The sequence below is a fragment of the Salminus brasiliensis genome, chromosome 4 (assembly GCF_030463535.1).
Source record: "Salminus brasiliensis chromosome 4, fSalBra1.hap2, whole genome shotgun sequence".
In the NCBI taxonomy this organism is placed as follows: domain Eukaryota; kingdom Metazoa; phylum Chordata; class Actinopteri; order Characiformes; family Bryconidae; genus Salminus; species Salminus brasiliensis.
The window spans coordinates 35,751,355-35,776,613 of record NC_132881.1 but is presented as its reverse complement, the minus strand read 5'-3'; the positions used below and the strand labels follow the sequence as shown (position 1 = coordinate 35,776,613).

The 25,259-nt window shown below is 39.9% G+C and overlaps 2 protein-coding genes and 3 non-coding genes across 5 annotated transcripts in view; 1 reads left to right on the top strand and 4 right to left on the bottom strand.

Moving 5' to 3' along the window:
* The window catches only part of rhoua (ras homolog family member Ua), a 220,889-nt gene that overhangs the window by 70,785 nt on the left and 124,845 nt on the right, over positions 1-25,259 (bottom strand). The window lies entirely within an intron of this gene.
* trnay-gua (transfer RNA tyrosine (anticodon GUA)) lies at positions 1,941-2,029 on the top strand. The gene is given in 2 exon segments: positions 1,941-1,977; positions 1,994-2,029. It is a non-coding gene; the product is annotated as a tRNA-Tyr (tRNA).
* trnae-cuc (transfer RNA glutamic acid (anticodon CUC)) lies at positions 3,459-3,530 on the bottom strand. Its single transcript has one exon. It is a non-coding gene; the product is annotated as a tRNA-Glu (tRNA).
* On the bottom strand, positions 4,314-4,386 carry trnak-cuu (transfer RNA lysine (anticodon CUU)). Its single transcript has one exon. It is a non-coding gene; the product is annotated as a tRNA-Lys (tRNA).
* dtx4b (deltex 4, E3 ubiquitin ligase b) lies at positions 4,534-23,555 on the bottom strand. The gene is made up of 9 exons (XM_072678225.1): positions 23,074-23,555; positions 22,415-22,629; positions 14,789-15,848; positions 9,674-9,735; positions 9,269-9,430; positions 9,089-9,150; positions 8,404-8,724; positions 8,204-8,293; positions 4,534-7,228 (listed from the first exon to the last, which is right to left on the bottom strand). Coding segments are annotated over exons 1-9 (2,202 nt in total). The 5' UTR covers positions 23,076-23,555; the 3' UTR covers positions 4,534-7,000.

Genomic DNA, 25,259 nt, shown 5'->3' with positions numbered 1-25,259 from the left:
TCCACCTCCAAACTCCACTGTTGGTATTGTGTTTTGGGGTGATTTGCAGTGTCATTTGACCTCCAAACATGGTGTGTAGTTTGGCATCTAAATAGTTTAATCATATCAAGGTTTTAAAGGTGCACATATTTGTCACTGTACAGCTAAATGTGTCCTCCGCAAGTGAACTCAGGGCAGTGAGTACACACACCCAGAGCATGCTCAAGGAATCAGCCCCTCAGAAAATTGCCCTCAGTCTATGTTCTCAGGCTTGTCTAAATGTTGTTGAGCTAAAGTTTAAACAGGCTTCAACATGCTTTTTCTTCAGCAGTCGAGTCTTGCGTGGTGAGCGTGCATACAGGCACTGGAGGTTGAGTACATTACTTATTGTTTTCTTTGAAACAACTGTACCTGCTGATTCCAGGTATTTCTGTAGCTCTTCACAGGTGGTCCTTGGCTCTTGGATAACGCTTCTGGTAATTATTTTCACTCCTCTGTCTAAAATCTTGCAGGGCGCACCTGGCTGTGATCAGTTTATGGGACCTACAGTAGTCTAATTTTTTTCTGTAACTAATGCCATAAGCATGTTTTGCAACAATAAGGTTGTGAAGGTCTCGAGAGAGAGCTCATTGGTTTTACCCATCATGAGACGTTTCTTGTGTGGCACCTTGGTAATGAGACACCTTTTTTAGTTGAAGCAGCTGATATTAATGTGCACTATGTGTCAAGACACCTCTTGTATGGAGAAACTAGGTGCATGTGTTGCTCAGGTGTGATACAGGCCCATTCTCTCAAATCCTGAAGGCTCTGTGGGCTCCTTCTATGAACTCTGAACTTTCTCTGAGTTCCTTCCATAGATTTTCTTTCGGATTCAGGTCAGAAAGACCTGAATCCGAATCCTTCGGATTCATGATGGCATTAATGTGCACTATGTGTCAGGGTTTCTTTCTCATTTCTGATAGATTTCAGCTGATGTCATGACTGGCACCTCTCTTACTTATTGTGTTCAATACTTTTCCCCTGTTTCTTTTCTCATTATTGCACATAAAAAAATAAACTTAATTTATTAACATCTGTGGTTTGATTTCTTGGCATGTGTGGATTGAATGGGTTGTTACTATGATTTCCTTTAGAATTACCTTTAGAAATACTTAGAAAATTGGTAACGTGTTCAACTTACGTATTTCACCCGCTGTATATACTTTTCAAAGAGCAAACGTTTAAGCAAACGAATGTGGAGCCCACAATTTATCCTCTAGAGGGCGCAAGACACCACGGTTTATTTCTTTAACGATCCGTTTTCGTTCCTTTAAACAGCACTGAGCAGAAACGTCTAACAACAGTCACCCTTCACTCTGAACTGAAATTTAATTTAATTTAATAAAAGTAGTATCTTATTATAACGTATTTTTACTTAAAAAAACATTCGCTTTACTTTTTTTGTAGATTCAATAGAGGAGCCCATCCAGCTCTGGATGACATTGAATAGTACAACCGTTGCAAGAAGTGGAACAAACGCTGTTACTCATTTTATTTACAGATATACACAGTGCATCATTATAATAATGCAATGTATATATATATTTTTTTTTATGTAATGTGTATTTATTTATATATATATACACAGTGCATCATTATAATAATGCAATGTGTGTATATATATATATATATATATATATATATATATATATATATATATATATACAACTCATCCTTTACCCTGAACTGAAATGTAATTTAATTAATTATTATTATTGGTATCATCATCATTAGTAGTAGTATGGGTACTAGTATTAGGACATGTGTGAATTAAGTGTTTTTTTTTTATTATTGTGATTACTTTTCTTGTACAGAACATCAGACCTGTTTCAGCTATTTGTTCTGTAGCGATATAGCTGACTGATCGAGCTCTAATAAATTTACGTCTTCATGTACCAAACTGTAGAAACTCCACATCGCCCCCTTCGATAGCTCAGTTGGTAGAGCGGAGGACTGTAGTGGTGAGAAATCAGACATCCTTAGGTCGCTGGTTCGAATCCGGCTCGAAGGAGGATAACCTTTTTTTTTTTTTTTTTAGGAGATGCATGATCCTCATGATAACTGGAAATACTGAACATTTATTTGTATTGAGTTGAGTAACTGTATAGGTTTAATTTTAAGTATTATTGGTGTCTTTACAACCTTCAAATTACACATCTATAATGTGCACAGAGTTTCACTGTCTCGCTGAAATGCATTTCCCTAAGCACAACTTCCATTCTGAAAACTCGTAAGTGCATTTCCATAATCGTGAAAGCATTTCTCACAACTCTTTAACACCCTTGCCTAGTCTTATTGACAGTAACAAAGGAGTGTCCCAATCTTAACAGTATTCACATATGCAGCAGGTGGCAGTGTGTAAGAACAGTACATTGTGCGATGTCTCTGTAATTAAAATGAACACTTTAAAAAAAAATGCATATTTTCTTAATACTCGTTCTGTGAAACAGAAGAACACCTCAGCTTTACATTCACACTTCCTAGAAGAAAAAGCCTTCCCAGGCTAAATGCAAGACTACTTTGGGAGGATGTTGAAGCAAGGCTAAAGGTTAGCGCTAGCCGACCAGTGAAGCACTGCTTGGAGAAGGGTCACCCAGAGGTCAGCTAGCTAACCACCTACTGTGCCTACTGGACACAGAGAAAGACTTATATAATCATTACAAAAAGTAGCATCTTATTATGTTGCATTTTCTTTACTTAACAAAAACATTCACACCACCACACACCAATTTACAAAAATTGCATTGTCTGTCTTATACCTGAGGCTGTGGAGTGATTTTAAATCAGTTCCTTTTACATCTATATTACAATATCATATTTTGGTTTTAAAGTATGAGATTTACAAACTAATTATATTTGTATTTGAATGCTATGAAATATGCTAAGCATATTTCAGAAGGAGCAGCACTTTGTAAAATGTGTGATTTTTAATGGAAAACAGTGTAGATATTCAATTCAATTTATTTCAATTTTATTTATATAGTGCTTTTTACAACAAATGCTGTCACAAAGCAGCTTTACAAAATTCAAGCCTCTTTTGAGCAAGCTAGTGACAACAGTGACAAGGAAAAACTCCCTCGGGTCAAGAGGAAGAAACCTTGAGAGGAACCATATTAAAAGGAAAACAGGAATAACAATAAACAATAAAACAACAATAAAACAAAACTGAATTAAGGGGGAAAAAAGGGTACATATGGCCATACAAGCAATACAAGATATAAATGTGACTGAAATACATGTAAATGTACTTGTGTTTTTGAAGACTTGGTTTGGTACAGTTCCAAGAGTTGCTGACTGTGCCTTCACGTTTCACAGTGTATCATTGAGAAACACTCTAAGAAAGAGACTGGTGTAATTCCCTGTGCTCATGATTGCACATCATGTCTCTTCTCTATTTGGCCAAAACATTTCTTCAGCGTCTGAAGTCGAAAAAAGTCATGTTCCCTGACCGGGAATCGAACCCGGGCCGCGGCGGTGAGAGCGCCGAATCCTAACCACTAGACCACCAGGGACATACACGCCGCTGCAGCTGCGGAGGGTTTTCACTAACATACATACTACCATGAGCTCGATGAACGTTAGGATAGGTTAGTGTGATATTTTGATGCCTCATCGCAGTGCGTTTAGAAGCAACCAATCCGTTTTACATTTCCAACACCGTAGCTTCGCTTTTAGACGTCTAGCTAACTAGTGCTAACACTTGTAAACCGTTTCAAAGCATGGCTGACACGAACTGACTTCCCTACCAACGTTAGGCTATCAAGCAGGGACAACTTTCCAAAAGCAGAAACGATGACATGACTTCCATTATAAATCTCGGCCCGTAGTACTTAAGGTACTTTGGCATCAGACATTTAGCTACTCCTTTTAGCGACACATGTGTTAAGGGGTCCTATTGTTTTGATAAACGCCCCGTAACACTCTACCGTCCTTTGCTGGCGGTTATTGCTAGTCTTGTATACCTGTTTTACATCAGCGGTGAAACACTGTTACTCTATGTTTGTCTTTTATGCAAAAAGTAGGCACATCCTGGCGTGCGGAAGTAGCTACAATACTAAGCGCGAGCACAAACAGGCGTGGAACTACTCAGATGCTCAGAGCATCATGGGAAATGTAGTTCTCAAGCTCGCCGAGTTTCCGTTAGTAATTGAACAGAGCTTCGTGAAATCTTGATGAAACCAAGATTAAACCTGGGGATACACTTGTAATAGTGCTCCATAACTGACAGTACACTTCTTTTAGATTAAAGACTAGTTTATTTACAGGACTCAAACATCAAGACTGCAAAAGATTTGCGCCCAACGTGGGGCTCGAACCCACGACCCTGAGATTAAGAGTCTCATGCTCTACCGACTGAGCTAGCCGGGCTTGTGAGCAATGTTATCGCCGTGTCGTTAAAAATGAGCTGGCCGGGGTGTCTAAAAACATCTTTTACCAACTAAATTTCGCTTGCATTGTAAATCATACATTTAAAACCTGTCTTAATCACACAAGAAAGTCATAGGACAAATCAGATAACTATACCAGTCATTCTTTATTTTCCATCAGTTAATAGTACCTCAGTAATGTATGTACATTTTCTCTCCATTACTAGCTATATACATTAATTTTGTGGTTGTGATCTTGCATTCATCTTGAGGAGGGTCTCAAATGTTCTCCTCGAGTGCATAAAATAGATTTTTTTAGAAAAGAGAAAAGGAAAGGGAAAGGAAGGGGTTTGTTGTCCAATTCATTCATGCAGGTCTTTGAGCAGGGCTGCAGTGAATCCCACTTGAGAGCTCTTCTCTGAGCAGGTGTAAGAGACAGGAAGGGACTGGCTCCCCTCAGAGAACAGAACACTTTACACTCGGAGAAGTCTACTTTAGATTCCTTTTCCCAAAAGAAAAGACACAAACATGAACAGAGAGAATCCTGTACACTTCAGAGGAGGCTGACAGGTTCTACCACACACAGCAGTAAACTAGAACCTGACTTGTGCAATGATTATGTACAAAACTATATGACCTGTTAAACACTGAACATGAAATTAACTTGAAATGGGATCAAATAAACACAAAACATGCTCTGATGAACATAAAAAGGAAAATGTGCAGATCAGTAACGGAACCGTACCTTAAATCAGGCCAGCGAACACACCACACACACACTCATACATGTAATCAAGTACAAATGCATGCATACAGTCGATGCATGGATTCACACATGCATGTTTTCACTCTTACAGAGACACGAGCATGCCTGCACTCCGGCACACACTTCAGGTCACAGAAAGAGGAGCATATCAGGTCAGTTACTGACCGAACACAGAGACTAGACAAGAGACAGGGTAAGCATGGAGGGCAGTGCAACAGAGCTTGCATCACAACAAAACACTGGAAAAACACTGAACACCATTTAAAACAAAACAAACCCAACATTCAGACCACACACATGCTAAATCTTCAACAGACCTGCAAACATCTGTGTACTGAAATTCAAGTTTGAGCATGATCTGTATTTATTTGAAAACTTCATAAAAAAAAATATACAAGTTGTTGCTCCCCTTCCATCACTTCCTTATAACCTGTTCAATCTTACATTTTCTTTCTTTTTTTGCACTACAACTCTTCTACTGGATCAACAATACTCTTCCAGATCCTTAAAAAAGCAAGCGGTTCATTCATTTAATGACCCAATCATGCTGTACCATAAAACATGTTTTTAACATTTTACCTCTGTGAAAAGCAAGGAACCTCAATGAGGCACTGACATATTTGATATAGAGAAATCAGGGGAACAAGGAGTAAGTGTAAACCTGGACTGAATAAGACAGTTTAATTAAAAATCACCATAAAAACGCTTCTCAGTTCGACTAAACATTTTCTTTTTCCTAAAGAAACTACTGGATGTTTACAACTCTGTGAAGGGTCTCCTCAACAGTCTCACTACTTTGCTCTTTGAGCCATACACTTTAGCTATTGAGCCATACGTCATGACTTTTACAAAAAATAACGCAAAAATATGAGTAGATAAAACAAACACAAGGAATGTATTACATGATAATAGCAATCATAATTCAAATTAAGTACTCATGATGCTTGTGTATGTAATTCTCATTCTCATAAGTGGCCATAAAAAGGAATGTTTTTGAGAAAAAAAAGGAATCATTTGAGGGCACAAGTAGGTTTATCAGTTCTTTTTCTCCATATCGCTCTTTTTTTGCACTCTCTCTCACACACGCACACACTCTCTCATTATGGCGTCTGCTAGACAAGTGCCTAATTTATCAGCAAATGGGCTTAAAACTACATTCTTTGGCCTTTCCATTACTCGTTCTTTCTCTTAGGTCCTTCTATTTGTCTCTCAATCATTTCATTCCCCTCCCATTCTAATCTTTCAGACAATATTCCTTCCTTTCCATCGTTCTATGTACCTTTTACTTAAATCCACCTTTCAATTACAGCCCACGCTGCTGTACTAATACAATGGTATTAGTGCTACAGCACTAAACTCTCATTGTCAGTCATTTACTAACCAAAACCATTTGGATCTATAAGCACGCAAATATGAGAGTATAATCAAAACACACCCAATCTGGCTTAACCAGATCTTCCGGAGCATCTGAAGTGTTAGTCTAGGTAGGAGTGGGACTCAACTCTGAGGGAGAATAGATGTCCACCTGGGCACTCGTTAATGTACCAGCCTGTACAACACTGGGCCAATAGAGCAACACTCTCAGTTCAGATCTGTTCTTCTATTTCCTCAGATGTTAGTCATTGCTTTCACTTCATACACAGTCTCCCTTGCTCTCTCTTTCTTTCACAGACACACACGTTTGTGCCCCAGAAACAACTTTTCCCACAAAAAGCCCCCCACCCAACCCCACCACAAAAAGTCAAACTGTCCAGTAATCCCTCTCGCCTTTGAGAAGTCAAATTCTCAGCCATACAGCCTTTTACTTCTGTTTTAACTCTGGACTCCCCCTGCCCCTTTCTCCTGCTCCTCACAGCTGCTGTCCATCCTCCTCAGCGATGCCTTGGGCCTTCAGCTCTTCCAGCACGTTGTCAAGGTAGCCAGGGTCCGGGTAGCCGTGGCCCGTGAGATTGGAGCCAAATTCTGTCTTGTGGTGGACTTCATTCCAGATAACCGTGTCTGACTCGCCCGTGGTGCTGGAGGTGCCCACTGAGAAGATCAGTCGTCTATCCCAAGCTACCAGCAAAAGCCTCAATACCTGTAAGAGAGGTGAAAGTCCAGTGTTACTTTTAAAATTTTTTAACTTTTGCTGTGCTCATGATCTATTTTTACTGAATGCAGGAATTAAGACTGAACAGACTAGCTGTGTGTGTGACGAACTGCAAAGTAGGGATGTGTCAATCCAGCTTTTTTCTCTCCCGATATTGATTCGGGATATCTTAGCTCAGATATAACAACCATAATTCATTTCCAAGACACACAAATGCCAGCAATTTCTGTAATATAATCTACTTTTCTTATCATTATTATTATTATTATTATTATTATTATTAATAATAATAATAATAAAAATAATAATATGATGCCTTCCTGATGCTGTGGTTGTATTTACTTGTTATGTTGTGAACGTGACCTATTGTGATCTCGTAATTTTGAACGAGAAAACACATGCATAGGTTTACAGGCACATTTTACTCATGTTTTTTGTTTCTCTGATCAGAATAAGTTAGTGATTAAACTGTTCTCTCAATGAGCTTGTGTTGCAAAAAAACATGCATCCAGTGCGTTCAATAAAAACGCTTTGGTAAAAGTATTTTACAGTATATTCACACTGTCAGAACACAATTAATATTCAAGAGATTTCATGCTACTATAAAATTATTGTGCAAGAAGTCATGTAAGCAGATCAGTGTTTTATCGTCCTTGCGTTTAAAAAAAAAAAATCAATAATAAGCAATTACTGATCAAAACTGACTGCGCTCTGAATATACTAAATAAAACAGTGTATCCAACAAGAATGAAAGCCCCACGCCCTTTTTTTTACAGCAGTGAACATTACTATCTATTTTCTATATGCAGAATCAACATCCACGTGTCATGACTGTAATTACACGTAAAAGTGAATGGGACTCGTTTGGCAGCAGATGTGAATGAGTAAAAAAAAAAAAATCCAACCGGTCGGTTGTGCTAAAAGAATTTTAGGACTGGTGTTGAGAGGCATTGAGAGGCCTACCTTGCGTCCTTTCTCACTGTCTGGAAGATAACAGTGACGTGGAAATCCTCTTGCAGTGAATGGCTTTCCTGGGTTCGGGTGCTCCGGGCCCTTCAGACAAAACAAACAAAACACAACTCTTTTTCACGTCCAGAAGAGGGCAAATCATAAATACAGCCTTTGTGTATACTGGAATCAAACACCACTTGAATACGCTATACCTGTATGCCGGGTGGTATGTTGTAAATGATGCGGATGGTTTTGCAGTCAGGGTGTCCTGGGAGTGAGTGGGGGATGACGTGGTACTCCATCTTGCCGGGTGGCTGGTTGCCCGTTTTCACACCATAGATGGTCTTACACGTGGGGCACTGCAGGCTGCCATCTTTGTTGCCATTGTTGTACATGGCAACCAAGCACTGCAGATGGTACTGATGTCCACATTGTGCCAGTCGACCCACTGACTCTGCACGAGACACACCACCCACACCTGGGCCTTTATACCCAGAAGGGCCGGTCAGAGTTTCCATACATATAGTGCAGTCCTGAATGGAGCAATGGTAACATCATTTTAATTTTATGTAATGTTAACATTAGAAAAACATACATTTACATTATGCTAATAATACTGTATTAATATCCAAAAAAAGCATAAAAAATAAATGTGCAAGGAGCGGGGTGAAGATCAATTCAGACAAGTGGGGGAGGGGGCAAGGTCTACATACAGCAATTTACAATTCTTATTTTAGGCAGTGATGTGGTAATCCCACATTGTTAATTTAGGGTTATCAGATTTAGGGTCCAATGGTAGTATGTGAGCGTTGTGGCACCATACCCCCACTAGCTTGTACCCGCTAGAGTAAGAACAAAGTGAGGATGTGTGGGCGAAAAAAAAACACAAGGCCATACCTCTTCAGGAGGATTTCTGACTTTCTGCAAGTACCTCTTCACTACGTCTTCAGACGTTTTGCCTAGAACATAAATCAGCTAAATTTAGTCAACACAGCTTGTATAAATAATCAATTCAAATCAGTGAAAAGATGAAGCTACATTTTTTTACTGTTTGGGTGTTTGTGTGTTCAACCTCACCCTTGCGAGCCTGTTTTTTGGTGGTTTTGCGGCAGCAGTGTCCAAGGCCAGGGATGGGTTTGATGTCACTCTTACTGACAGGAGGAGGGTGCAGCACCAGTTTAGGTGGACGAGTCAAACACACAGGCAGTGCTGCCGCACTCATCAGAATACCCGTGATCCCTGTAAAGCAAACAAGGTTAACTGCTGAATACAACAGATATACACACACTCATATCCTTCCATTATCTGTTCTAACATCCATTATAGAGGTCATTTAACTACTGGTTTTCAATGAGCAGCTGATGAATGTAAGTATTAAGATTGTACAATTACTGTTTCTTTGTGTGTGTGTGTGTGTGTGTGTGTGTGTGTGTGTGTGTGTGTTCGTATTGCATTAGTGTGCTCATCATATTACAACCTTACCTGCTAAAGCTGGATGAACAGGGCTGGAGCCATTGAGGTTCTTCACTGGTACTGTTGGTACTCTAAAAACAAAATGAAAAAAATGCTTTGTTATAGTGGGAATATTAGGCATTTAATTCACAGTCTGCCCCTCAATAAACATGTCTTCTTCATAATACTGTTATACATACCAACACACACACACAAACAAGTAATTGGCTCAGACTTGCCATTTGTCAGTACATACATTTGGCAAGGGTTAATCCCCTTTCAGCAATATTGCTAGAACTGTGCAAACAACTTGGCCAGTGCTGCTTAAAACTATTTATCTCAACAGCAAGTGTGCTTTTAAATGTAAAAATACTACATGGCATTAGAATATCCCTAATAAACACCAATACAGTCATGAATGCACAAACAAGACAAATTTCTTTCTTTCTATCTTTTTTTTTTTAATTATTTTTTTTAAGCTGTGGCATTTTCTATGCTGCTTTAAATAATTCAATTAGTAGAACATAGGTTTGGTTTAATGTATTAGAGGTTGTTTTTTTTGTTAAATAAATTACTGGTTATTTTCTATAAAATGTAACGCAGGTGTTTTTTCAAACAATACACACTCAATTCACAGATGAATGGCTTTACATATCATTTTCCCAGAGATGTTTGCACAGTACTGTTACAATCAACTTCAACGTTGTGACATTTGCACCAGCAAGTCAAAAATATTATGATGTTCAGAATTTTAACAGTACTTAGAGACTCAATGCTCATTACCTTTCTCTCATTTCCTAAGATGTTTGACTTTAACCTGCTACATGCCGTTAAAATAAAAGTAACACAGTGCTACAGTTTTCTAAAGTGTGCTCTCACAACACCATATCTTTTCGAAACCAAATACTTACTCAATATGAGTGAGCACAGTCATAATCCAAGTCAAATTAAATTAAATATACAACTGAACTTTCTCTTGAGCTCAGAGGAAGATTTAGAAGGAAAAAGGTAATTCTAGTTCAGTTCCAGTTGCTTATCTCCACAGCAGGAGGCCGGTGTTTCTTCCGTGTCCGGTGTCTGAATCACAGCAATCGTATTCTCTTGCTATAATTTTCTACTCCGAAGGTCTCTCTGTTGCGCAAATCGGTATCCACGTGGCTGCATGGAAGTATCTCTACTACTTCATGATTATCTGAACGTCTTCTGATCAGCTTCCTGCTCTCTTATAGACCTAATCCATTACTTTCCATCTGGAGGCTGACCTGAAAATGCGTCACATCTGCCACAGATTACCTACACGTCACAAGCTCATGAGAGCCCATTCAAACACACCTGCTCTTTAAAGAGAGCACACACACGCACACACTTCTATATATATCCAATAAGGTCAGTAATCCAGCAGGTATAGCCTTCTTACAAAGAACTATAAATGGCGTACTTTAACAAGACATGGCAGTCTGTCCACTCTGCAGACCTAACATTTAAGCTGTTGTGTTGGGTGTTACTAAAAAAAGTTTCTCTGACACACTTGTTTTTTTGGGTAGTGTAGTTTACTGATATAATATATATATAATCTGATGCAACAGTGGCAACGTAGCACAATGATCTTTGGCCTAATGCTTTCATTTTGATTCATATTTAAAAACACATTTCTAAAATCTAAAAAGTCAGATCATGAGCCAGTACACTAGCTTTAGAAGCATTAGGTTCCCTTGCTCCCATGCATACTTCATGGTGCGGATGAAAGTCAGGAGTGGAAAGGTTTAATAATCTGCTCACTGATGCCAGTATAATAATAAACAGCTAATGCAGTGATGTGTTTGCTACAGGGAAATTTCCCCCCTTGCGTCAGCTGATGTAAAGGGAGGGAGGCAGAGTAATCGCATCACTGATATTACCTAGTGTATAAGCAAACTGCTAACGCACTGCAGTGTGAGTAATGGGGCAGGTGCGAGGTAAGACAGACAGACGCTACAAACTGTTTCGTCATGTTTGAGCCCTTACTAATCTGGGAAGCATTAGCATACTTCCCAGCTGCCCCACAGATACACAAATATATATAGAAATATGAATACCTGTAATGGGCAGCAGATATGTATTTTTAAAGTAGTAAAACATAATATAATATAATAATAAAAAAATAAAGTTATTAATTAATAATAAATAAATTAATAATAGTGCTCAGAATATAGCCACTTTTAAAGCCAATGATAGATTCATCATATTCCCTTGTTATTTTTTTCACCTGATATAATTACAGATAACATACAATATTTCATTACTGCAGAAAAAATTTAAACAAAAATGTTCCCACTTAACGGAAATATATAGAATTACACATTAGATTTAAGAAATTCCACTTACACAAATAAGAAGCAAAACAGTATTTACAATTAAGGCGTATTGCTTCACATTGCGTAGGTGCAGCCATTGACTATTTCGATATGGAAAAAGGAAATAATCTGTATACATTTGGTCCAGTCTATTTAAAGAGCAGTTTTAGAATCGGCTCAGGGTACACAGCTCCCTCAACAGGTGGAGCACTGTCATCTATCCTGATCATCTACAAATATGTTAAGCCACCCTTGGCTCATATTTTAGTTTGCTACAGTATATTAAAGTAACTACAGTGCTACCTAAAATATCAGCACAGTTTATTTTCTCACCCACCGCCTCGTCTACACATTCAACATTCCTTCCAGTCATTTAAACCCTCATTATTTATTTTTCTGCATGCCTGACTATGAGCAGGGAGAAGTGGGTGTGTTTTTTGAAACCTGAGATTTCTGTACATTCAGTTACAGATGCTCTTTTTGTTTTCACTTTCATTTGTTTTAACATCTTGTTTTCAGTGTTTTTATATACATGCCGTATCTATGAAACACGTTCTCAGCATCTAATGTTTCTTTGACCCTTTTCCTTCTGTTCCTCTGCAAATCTAAAAACCTAATTTCTACAGATTCTACACGGTCAAACTCCACTGGTTCTGGTGGTCTTTACTCCATTTGCTGGAATTTTACTCCGTCTATAATCCCAGCAGGCCTGCGACATCAATTTGATGCCGGAAACACATTGGACATTGCAGAGACACTGAATTTTAGTTGCAAATGAAAATAACGTCAACGTCAAAATCCAACGTTGTACAGACATATCTGTCAAAACCCAACACTGGATTGACATCAAGTTCCAACATTAGACAGATTTTGGTTACTTAACACCACAACTTAAATTTGCGTTGTGTGGAAGTTAACATAATTAAGTTTAGTTGGGTTTTGCTCACCTTAGAACTAAATGTTCTTATTTACCGTCAATATGACATTGGCATATGACGTTTGGAAGAATATTTTGGTCGCAATATCACAACTTAAAGTATAAAGTGTAAAATTGGCGTGGGTATTTGATGTTGTCCCAAGTTGTCATGTTGGTCACCCGATATGAAAACCTACATTCAGCCAGACAACAACATCTATCGACGTTGGTGGCAAGTGTGCATGTTAGCTGTATCATGCACGGTCACTGAACCCTAAACTTGTTGCGTACCCGAACCTCGCCAAAACCAAAATCTCCAGACAGTATACTGACTGTCCTTTTGTCTTTCTGTCCCTTCCCACCACACACACACACACACACACACACACGCCATGAAGCAGCATTGTGTTGCTAATGCTGACTAGGCTTTACCATGCCAACAAAGGTTACCATAGAAACCAAACATGAGCACACAATGGCCAGGAGAGCAGGGGGGTTGAAGCCTGGGAAGCTGATGGAGAAAGAAGGGGGCAATGACAGAAAAGGGGGTGGGGGGGCAGAGGGAGGTAATGACCCTTTCTGACCCCTACACTTTCCTCTTTCTTGTAACTCCCTCTCTTCTCCACCCTCTATTTCTCCATATCTCCACTGTTCAAGTGCTCAGTTCCATCCCCAGATGGTCATCAAGCTGAGCTGTGTTTGGATGATTTAGCACTGTGAGAAACACACTGCCCCCACACATACACACACTTCATAAATGTGTGCACACCACACACATATACTCGCACATGGCAAACACACACTCGCCTACAGGCACACACATACACTCAGCCTGTACACATTTACAAAAGCAGGACATGTGCTGCACGATGCACACACCCATGTAAGCTGCAAACACACTATTAAAACACAACTGAGGGTCAATGTGCATCCACCCAAAAGCATCTGGACAACATACAAAACCAATGAGATCTCAGTTCTCTAAACTTTAACCAGAAACACATGATGAAAGTCTAAACAAGCAGTTTTAGCAGCAACAACAACAACAACAACAACAACATGTTCACAAGCTGGAAACGTTAAAAAAAAAGGAAACTGAATAATGGATAAGGTTTATGTTTGATTGAGGCAATCTATCCAAATGACAACATACCTTTTAATATTTCTACTTCCTTTTACTTACCAGATGAAGAAAGCACAGGGCTAGATAGTTGTTTAAAAAAATATTCATGCATGCATAATTTTTCTCCATTACTTGGTTAAATGTCCTCTTACCTTAATAACAGTGTCAATCCTGGTAGGTAAGGATTTCACTAGTAACTTTAGATTTGTCTGTCCATTTTGGCCCACTTTCCCACTAACTGAGTGCACATTTCAGCTAGAATTTGTTTTCTTATTTCAGCATTACACTAGCTTTGAGAACACACATACACTCAACCTGGAATGTGGGAGTGACCGTGTTGTCTTCATCTTGGACAGGATGTAGTGCATGATGAAGTTAGCGGAGTGAAAAAGTGGGCTAAAATGAAGAGGGATTTAAGAGAATTGTCTAATCCTTACATAACAGGACTGACAATAGTATTTAGGCAAGGAGACAGGTCACAAAATATTAGAGAAAAAAAATAAGGGGACACTGCCAAGTATTTGGCATGTATTACACAGGTTTTGTCCATTGAGCTCATAAACACACTATATCTTGCTGTTATATTTTACATATTTTACAACAATAATCTTGTATCAGTCTAAATTAACTATGGTCTTTCACTGGTCAACTCAACTCAATTGATATCACACATTAAGCCACCAATAACTACATTTACTACGGACTACACTTTGTGCTCCCACCCATTAGGGGCAGCAGAGTGCAAGGTAAAGAAGTTAATAGCAGTTTCTCACCCGGAGGCAATAAGTGCACGTGATTGCGCCATGGCAATTCGCTGCAGTGCTGGCCGGCTTAGCCCTGCAAGACTGGCACGAGGAGGCAGAGGAGCGGCACAGGCTGCAGAACGCTGAGGCGGAACTGTTGTCGAAGGCGAACATGACGTGGTGCTCGACGCCACGGTGATGAGCGTTGCTGTTGGTACTGATGGAGGGGATGTTGCTGAAGAACAGTTTGGCACAGTTGAAGGCTGCTGGCTGGACGCTGGTGGAGGTGGAGGAGGGGGCAAAGACGGAGGAGGTGGGCGACTGGAAGCCAGTGAAAGGGTGGCAGTGTTTGAGGTGAGCATGGATAGCGAGTGAGCAAAGGCAGCGGCATTTTTACGTTCTTGTGAGAGGGAGCGGTTAAAGGACAGCCCATGAGGCAGTGTTTGTGAATATGAATTAGACACGGATGAGGTCATAGACAAGGATGGAAGTGTCCCTAGGCTGGATTTAGGACTTGGTGGCTTCGTTGGGGGAGCTCTGCGCCCCAATGTGTGTGAAGACATGGCATTTGCTTTCACACTTAACACTAGCATACACTGTTGGCAGGCACATGGCTGTCCAAGAGGGGCAAGGGACGACACTGAAAGAGTTCCACTAGGATAGATCGCACTCCCATTATCGGTCGAGCTAGAGCCAGACACTCCTACCCCCAGAAGTGCTCCAGTTGAGCCTCCACCTGAGGTCACTCCGCCAGCAGCCCCTCCGGCACTGGTAGTCCAACCCGGGGAGGCTTTTGGCAGGGGCCCAGAGACTAGAGGGTAAGCTATGTCTGAACGTCTCTGAATGCGGCGGCGTCTCTGTGTTTGCCGATTGACCTGAGTCATGCTCTGGAAGTCCACGAGGTAGCAGAAGCCAAGTGGTGCCATGTCCAACCAGGGCTGCTGGCGGTCCTTCGCTGCTTGTAGGGCGATGCAGACCTCCATGTCATACGGCGTCCAAGAACCAGCATCATTCTCCCACTCCCACAGCCAGCCCTGGCCAGGTGCTGAAGTAGGGTCATAGAAACTCCGACGTACTGGCCTTAATGTACCTGTAGAAACAAACAATATTTTATATTATTTTATTTGCTTCTGTTGCTATACTTGCATTTTCATAATTATTCTGTAATGTAGAAGTTGACAATTTTTATAACCATGTCTTTACTTCATTATTATTGAAATCCTTTTTATTAAACATTTCCTGTTCCAAAAGACTAAAATTGCATTTTTAATATCTGAAGTGGCCCTATTCTATTTTGCTATTTTTGTGGTTGAATGCATGAGACTGCAATATGCATCATATTCATTGCCATGAGAAAAATATTTAATATTTAATCGTGTATGATGGGCCATAAAGTAATGGATGTGGTCAGGTATGTGCAAAACTGTATAAACTTATCTGTAGAGTTAATATAACAATACAAAACCATTGTTTTACTGATAGAAGTCAGATTAAATATTGGACATGATTTCAAACCATTTGAAAAAGGTGAACAGGTGTTTATTACAACAGTCAACACACATTTGTAAAGAGGCATGCACATAATATGTGAATGTACATGCACATGAAGGTAATACTGCATAGCAAGTGTCCTTATGACTAAGCAAGTGTTTAAAAAGAAAAATATGAAATGGATGTGTTTTGATCCACGATGATGCAGAAACTCAAGCTGCGTTAGTACATGTGCATATACAATAGATCAAACACGTACATATTTGTTTGAATAAGAGCATACACAGAAGACAGCTGTGTTTTAGTTGCTATTCAACAAACAAAAGAGTGGAATTATTGACACACATACATCACAAGAAACATAATGCTCACAATTATGATTTTCAAGAACACACACCTCCTCCAAGCCCACTGAACACATAGTGTGCTGCTTGATGAATATTTATAATTCACCTGAATGTAATTTAATATGCCCCCCCCCATGATAGTCTGTTGAATCTGGCACCATTCCAGGAATCCACAGAGAAGAGTAAATCACCACCCAAACAAATCTTAGCCACTAACTACAAGCAGCGCATGCCATGGATATTCAGCCAAAACCCAGGCGATGAGGACAGGCACACATCCACAGATTCCTGGCAATGGGTGGAGGGACACTCAAGAGTAAGAGAAGGGTCAACATTTGCTTTGTGCTGACAGTGAATTGTGATACTAGCCGAAGCGAACAGTACTACTGAGGCCTGGGGGACAAAACAGTGAAAGAGGACACTTCCTTCTCAATAAACACTTTTTGTACTTTAAGATAAAGTTTTTGAAGTTGGCAAACCACTTCTGAACATAAAATAATGTTAAAAAAAGAGGACATTCTTTAAAGTTAGAGAAACTTAATGTGCTTTGATTTACTCTTAGAATTTCTACTTCCAATTACATTTTAATCACATCCTCGTATCCTTTTGTTCCAAAGTTCATATTCTTCTTTGTGTTAGAGGATAGCCTTGTTTTCATTAACAGATGAAAAGATGGTATTCCCTAGGCTGTTAGGTGACTTTTCTCTTGCTCCCCATCAGTGAGAGCCACTAGGGAGAGGGCGCGTTTTAAAAATGATTAAATGCAAGGTAGAATGAGGTGTGGTCAAAGGCCTTGAGCAGCAGGTACTTGTGATTGTAAACTAAGCTTCTGTTCCAGGGTGCGAGTGCTGCTCTCGCATACATCCCACAATGCATTGTGGTGTTTCTTTTCTTTAAACTTCTTAGTTTAAAACTAAATAGAAAAGAAAAATGATCAGCAATACTGTTTAGTCATTTTTAAACTGTTGGCCGAGAAGTATAAAAAACTAGTTATAACAAACTAAAACAAAAAAAAGGAAATGTAAATGTTTTACATTTACAAAGAAACAGCAATGTGTAAACGTGTCTGACTTAAGCATACATAAACACTGCAGACACTTAAAACACTTTTACTAATGACTAATTACTGTTTTCGTAATATTCGCAACCAAGTTAGTTGAAGGTATATAACCCAATCCGAGCAAGACAAGACCCAAAAAAAGATCAGACATCGTGTGTAAAATGTGATCTCAAATTAATAAACAAAAATCACAGCTTCATAGTATGGCTCAGGTTTGCTTTCTAATTTAAACACTGCAAATTTAAGATGTATATGTATTATATTTTATATATTATATGTATATATGTGTGTGTGTGTGTGTGTGTATATGTATATATACACACATGCATTTAAATAAACTGCGTTTAGTGTTTAAACTCAGGATTAAAATTTTACTAAAGTGATTAACATCATAAATTAGGACCATTGCAGGATTCTCCATACATAGTCAAACATAGTCAGAGTGAATTGTGCTAAGATATTGAACAAATAAAAAAATAAAATGCAAAAACACACAAATTATAACTTACATAAAATATAAACTTCAGAATTAGCTTAATTCCTACATTAAGCCTTTATAATTTGGCACCAGAGCAAAGTTATACTTCTATGCCATTGTTCCTTTGCCCCAAAATATACACAATAAATGTCTAACATACTAAATAACTACGCAAAACGTACGCACTGGCTTTAGAAATACATTGGGTTTACTGAGTAATGAATGGTAAGAAGACTATTTCGACTATTGTCACCAAAAAATGTACGGAAAAATGCCTGCTATTCTCTTCCCAGTCTGATATGAAAACATTTTTCATTACTATTCCTGCTTTCCATATTTTAGCAGTATCAACAGATGGTCACTCTGACATGCCAATCAATTTACTCTCAGCACAACATGTAGAATTATATACATATATGCAACTCTGTCAGTATGTGTGCGTGGAGAAGGTCAGTGCCTCAGTACATCATAGAGTGTGACATTAGGTTCAGAATCCCAGGACCTCTGAAGCGAGACAAAGCCTTAAAGCAGGTGTACAGAGACTATCCATCTGTTTGATTGTTGAAAGCGTCTTGCTTCTATGACCCCCTGCTCCCCCCAACCCCGTTCTCATCCTCTCTCACAGACTGAGTGTGTGAACTCCTCCTCTATTATTATTATTGTTATTCAAGCAGTAAATCTTGTAAATTGCAAATACGTTTTTTATGGCTTTGAAGACTGCTGCATGCCAGAGGAGAACATGCAGAGAGTGTCCATCCCTGACCACACAGCCTGGACATAGCTCTATAGTCCAGAAAGCTACATTTTCAACACACAGCTGGTTGCCTTTAATCCTACAAATGAAAATTTTTCCAAAACAAGGACAGCATGCTTTTGTATCTTCTTATTAATAATGTTTTTCAACAGATAAATCTTTTTTTTTATGTAATTTATTTTATTTATATTATTGAAAATGTCCCTCAGGCCCAGCCAATCACCTCTATGAGGTACAAATGAAACCAAAAGGCTGGCTGACTTTTCAGTAAGGATTGCTGTACACTTTGAATCATGATGTACTTCTTACTATCTACTATATAGATTTATTTAAATGGAAGTTTGTCTCATAATTTTTAAAAACTAGCACTTGTTCATAACCTGAAGATCAGACTATATTTTATATAGGAGTACATACACAGTACACAGTATGGCTGGGCGATATGGTAAAAATACTATTTCACAATATTTAAAGATTTTTTTCACAATACACAACAAATATCACAATACATTTAATCACAGACTAAAAACATCAGTAGCAACAGATTCTTATAAACTACTATTCAGATCATCTCCCGTACTGAAGAGTGATTTTTACTCAACATCTGCTGAACTTTATCTAATTAAACGACTGTAATCACACTGTTTACACTGCTCAGTATGTCTCGAGTTCATTTAGCCCTCATAGATATAATATATATATATATAATAATAATAATAAAATCCAACTGGTTGTAAAGCAATTGAATCTGCTATTTAAAAAATCACTGAATCAGATTATGAATATGTTCTCATAAGCCTAGCAGCTCTGAAATTCACACAAAACTCCCCTTCTTCCTTTCCTGATCTCTCACTTCTCTCATGTTCATTATCTCTTCTATAATTTCTTTTCCATTTCCCCTTTTTATTAAACAGTGATCTGTGTGAAACAGTACATACAACAAACATGTGACACAAAGGCATCAACTAAGGAGAAAGGAGAGTTCACATGCTTAAAAACAAAGATGCTACAGAGACTTGTAAGAGAGATACCATAGAAGAAACACTTTTGGTTCCATAAAGAATCATATTTTCCACTTGATGTAAAGGTTCTTTACCAATTTAAAGGTACTTCAGACTCACACATCTCTCCTTTACATGGTTCTTTATGGAACCAAAAGTGATTTGTTAATGGCATTGCTCAGAACTCCATGCAGCACCTATATTTTTTAGGAGTGCACTAAGAAATAGAGACATTGGGAGAGAAAAAAAAGACAACCCAGCTCAGAAAATAAGAACAAAAAAACTCTAAACCCTCCACTCCACGGCCTAATCACATGAGAGTCATTAGGCAGACCAAAACATAGCCCAGCCTTGTGCGTGCGTGTGTGTGTGTGTGTGTGTGCTTGGAAGTGTCTGTGTGCACGCATGATTAATCTGTAGTCTTCATTGGAAAACATGCAGTGAATGACGGCACCCAGGGGCCCGGTCTGTTGAAACTCTATACAGCCTGTTGCGCAATCATATGGAGAAACTTACAGCCGTTACCCTCTGTTTTCCTCCTCTGTCCTTCGCTACATTATTCCACTATCCCCCCTCTCCCTCAGCGCCTGCAGAGCACGCAGCACTTCCCCCTCTGTGCCTTTTGTGCCACATCCCCCCCAACTTGGAAGTGGCCTGTTTCCCTGGGCCCTGCATGCTTGAGACACTTTCTTGGAACTTCAGAGTTTGATTTGTGTGTATGTGTATATGTGCGTGCATATGTGTCTGTTCTTTACTTTTGTGGACATTTGGAATGAATCTTGCTAGCCTGGACCAGCTGGATAGAATGGGGGGTGGGAGGGTAGATCACAGCTGACTGTCTTTAACTGCTCTGCCAAATCCAGAGTTGGACTGTTTCTTCTGTCAGATCTTGCTGACTCCACAAAGAAACAAAAACAACAAAAAACCCAAACCTTCCACAGAAGAAAATCAATCTTAATCATAAAGTTTCAGTTTCAGAGGGAATAAAGTGTGTGGGCTCAGTAAAAAACTTTATTTGATTTTTTTCATTTAAAATCTCCTGACTGAAACTAATGTAAGTAGTGTAAATTCAGAGTAATCACTGATGTCTGACACAGAAGAGGAAATACATTTATCTGTCCGACCACAGCATTAGGCAAGCGCTGACTGTAATCTGGGGACACCTAACACTAGAGCGTAAATGAAACTTGCTGTGCGAGTCAGAGACAGGGCTGGAGGGGGGCGGGGTGCAATCTTTTTTTTTTTATCTAACTGAATGTTTCAGTTTAACAAACAGAGTGCTTATGAATGGGATAATTGTAAAGACACTAGGACACCGTGTTCTTTGTGGATACTGTACTGATTACAGAAAATTATTACTGCTCATAAAAAGAAGACTCACTCTGGTCCCTAGAAAGACTCAACAATAGAAGGCCTTTGTAGATACTGATTGCAGTAACAGTACAGCCATTATAGATCATCATTTCCTACACAAAACACCCAATGACACCTTAAAGACTTAATAGGCGGAAAAGGCGTCTACAGTCCCTAGACTCGGTCACTTCAGCAGTCACACACAATGGAGTTCAATTAGTAATGCTCAGAGACATGCTAGTTTTTATTTCACCAGGGAAGGTTATACCTCTCTACTTGGTCTTTAAAACCAACCCTTGTCTTCTGATCACATAATTAGAAATCACACTGTGCCTAATCATTCCATCTCGGTCAATTCTTCGCTCTAAGATTTCTGTCCCACGCTCTACTCGACTCTACTCACATCTGTTCCTCCGATTCAACAAAGAGAGTGGGTGAGGGTGCCTTTCCCAAACACTGGAGTATCCCCCCCTTACTCCCAAAATCCTTAGCCCCCACCCCCACCTCTTGGATAGTGTTCCCATTTTCTACCCGTCTGTCTGCCTGCCCTGCTTGCCTTTCCCTTCATGAAATCCCAATACTGGGCAAAACTCCCATGAGATCATCCGTCATGAGAAAAGAAAGCGATTAAAAGGCTGAGACATGGCTGTGGTGATTATGAGGCTTCTGAGAGAGATTCTTTGCTCATACCGTCAGAAATATCATCTCTGATCATCTCCATTCCCTCTCATCCCCGTTCTTCTCTTTATAGGTCTTTCCCCATTAGATTTCCACCCCAGACAACAGCTGCAGCTGCATATCAGTGGCTCTAATATGCAAAACATGTGGCTGACTAAAGCGGGTTTCCAGCTGTTTTGATGTGTTACTTTAACACATAATGCTAAGTGACAAAGCAGGGTGAATTTGAGCTATCCCTGCAAGTCCACTCCAACTTCTGCGAGGCAGACTGTCAACTCACGGTGGCTGTCACGGTTTACTGGAATGGGTGTGAACGGTACCTTAACTGAACTGTTGCAACACAACGACACTTAATGACAAAGCAACAGCTTTCCATAATAAAAGCACTGGCAAAAATACAGTTTCCTAAAACGAGGTGCGCATCCAGCGCTCATACACCGCTCTAATTGGCCCACACTGGTGAAACAGAGCATTTGTTCAAGCGGCGGTCTTACCTGTGTCCTGTCTGAACTGGTGCATTGAGTGCAAGTCGATGATATAGGGCGAGAGACGGTTGTCGACTTGGCCTAGCACGACGCTGCCGCCCCGGGGATCGTTTCGTATCACCGCCTCGATGTGATGAGACACGGCCGGGCTGTAGGGCCGCCAGCGTCCGTGCTCGTTCAGCCATTCCCACACCACCGCGGCGGAGGCGAGTAGCATCGTGTCCCTAAAGAAAGCCCACACAAAACGGGACAGCTCTCAGACAGCTAGATACATTGCTATGTGATCGGCTAACGTTAACCGCAGCTAGAAAAATGGAAGGAGGGCAAAGGTAGCTAATGTTCAGCTTTCCCAAAATTACAGCATTGCCCCAGAAAACGACCAGTGATAATCACACACGGACGCTTAACCGAAATAATATCACGAGGCTGAAGTTGGCTTCTCATTCGCCCGCTTCTTGCCCGAATTCTCCAGTCCACCTTAAGAGCTACAGCAGATCCATTCGGGCCACCGTCGCGGCAGCCGTATATAACTGCTCCATTTAAGGTGGAACTGGGAATTCAGACAAGAAGCTGGACAATGAGCCACCTAAAGCTTCATAATGCTCATTTAAACCATTAAGCCATAGAAACGGGTGACAAAGGCCACACGAGCTCGTTCGTTTACTCACATTTAGTCAGCTTAAGGAGAGTTAAGGCAAGAAAGAACAGCATCTGTGCAGAAATCTCCTTCCCACTTCCATGGCTGGGCACAACACAGCTCCTTTCGGGTGTCAGTAGCCAAAGAAAAGAAACCACCAGCGAACCAGTTATCCGTCTCATTCGTGTTCACCTTCACATCCACACTGGCCACCGATTCGCCGATTCGAGCTTCTCCTTCGCTCTATCGTAGCCGAGACGGCCGCTCCGGTCTGCGAGGAGCGCTGTTTGACATGGATCTTACGGCGTGGCGCTGTTGTGCAGCAGCGTGCACTTGTAGAAGAGGAGAAAACACGAGTCCCGGCCGAAACGCTCCTAAACTACTGGGACGTAGCGTGCGTTACATACTAGCTAGTTAAAGAGTGACAGCAATGGCTGTACACAAACCTTGGCTGAGCTCAACATCCTGAGTCAGTATCTCTCTCATCTTTCCTCCTCCCTCTCGCGCCCTCTCTCGCTCTCTCGCTCCCTTTCTCACTTCTATCCTCTCGTGTCTCTCACTTCACCCACCCCCATCTCTCCACACAACACAAACAGGTTTGGTTAGTCTGTTAGTGCGTTTTTATTTTTTTTTGAACGAACTCAGCTAAACGGGGCATGCTACTACAGCTCTTACTGCAGTAGAGGTACAAAAACTCTAAAAAAGTAAGTTCTCAGGTTTTGTTTACATTTTTGTCCACTAAAGCTGGTCGACCCATGAAGGGAGGGGAGCAGACCACAGACCCTTTGGGGCCCCATAACGCAGGGGAGTCGTTGTGTTGGTAAAAAAAATTATGCTTGCATGTTTGCAGGACAAATGAAAAACACTCTTAGCTTTTAATGTAAAACGATTATAATCCTAGTAATTTAATCTTTTTATTAGTGCATTTATCACAAAATGTTCACACAGGGAAGCTTCGATGTTCCAATTATTTCTACAATAAAAAATAAATGATAAAGTATTGGGTGTCATGAGAATGAGGTCATTCTTGTCTATCTAGTCCTATGTATAAATAGGTTTCGGTAGGCTGTTGTTAACCGATGTTGCCTCCCTTATTAGACCAGATCTGCACTCCATAAGCAAGTAAACAAGCAAAGTACACTGCTATGTGTCCTAAGAGCCCAGTTACACCACTGATCACCACTTTTACATGCTAAAATAAAACAGAAATGACCCAGTTGTTTTTTTTACTTGTTCACTTGCAATGTAAAATCCAACAAGGCTGTGGTCTAAATCCCAGCCTGTTCTGCCTTTGGATATTTGTTTGGATATTTTATAGTGTGCATTTTTCATGTACACTATTACACCAAGCTGGATTTCAGCTCCCTAACCTGATGTCATCTTTACAAGTGGGGGAGACTACTATTGAACAACCAACATACAGCAACCTGTATGTAAAACTAGGTGAAAAAGAATGATCATAGTCTCATGAAATGTAAAGCTTTTCATGAGACTCAATAGCAATAACAAGCCAATAGCACAAACAAGGCAATATTATAATAGGATTAATGACATTGTACAATTTCCATTTTCTGGTCGGTACTGTGTCTATTTTATTGCCTTATAGAATTTCATTAGTAGTTCTTACTCTAATGTACATAATGTTATAATGTATTGTTGGACAACAATGTACTGATAAAGAATGTGATCATAAAAAAACTGAGTGAATCTGAGCTTTTGCAGAAAGTCCACTCCAACTTCTGCAAGGCGCCGTTGACTCTCAGCTCACCACAGCTGTCACAGTTTACTGTAAAGGGTGTAAATAGCACTTGAACTGTTGCAACACAAAGCAACAGCTTTCCATTCTAAAAACGCTGACAAAAATAGTTTCCCCAAGTCCCCCCTAAAACTGCACCAGTGCAAATAGATAAAGTCCAGACTAACCCCTTAAACCCTTACTTAACACCTGTCCTGTCAAGTATGTCAGGCTGTTTGAGTTCATATCAAGTGTTCATCATCATTTTGTTTTTTAAAGAAAAGTATGTGCATCTCTAAGCACATACAAGGTTCTACTATAGGTTCTGTACTAAGACTCTTCACACATACAAATCTGAGTTATTTTTAAGAAGATTTGCATACATTTTGGCTTCACAATGTTGAAATTTCAGGGTACCATAATATTTGGGACATTTGTCTTCATAGGTGTTTATGATTACTCAGTGTCCCATTGCTTCATTA

Excerpts from the sequence above, each read along its gene's own strand:
- dtx4b (XM_072678225.1), bottom strand. Across the intron at positions 15,849-22,414 it reads CCAGTTCAGACAGGACACAG|GTACATTAAGGCCAGTACGT; the intron begins GTAAGACCGCCG and ends TTGTTTCTACAG. Across the intron at positions 9,736-14,788 it reads CGTGCACTTATTGCCTCCGG|AGTACCAACAGTACCAGTGA; the intron begins GTGAGAAACTGC and ends TTTTGTTTTTAG.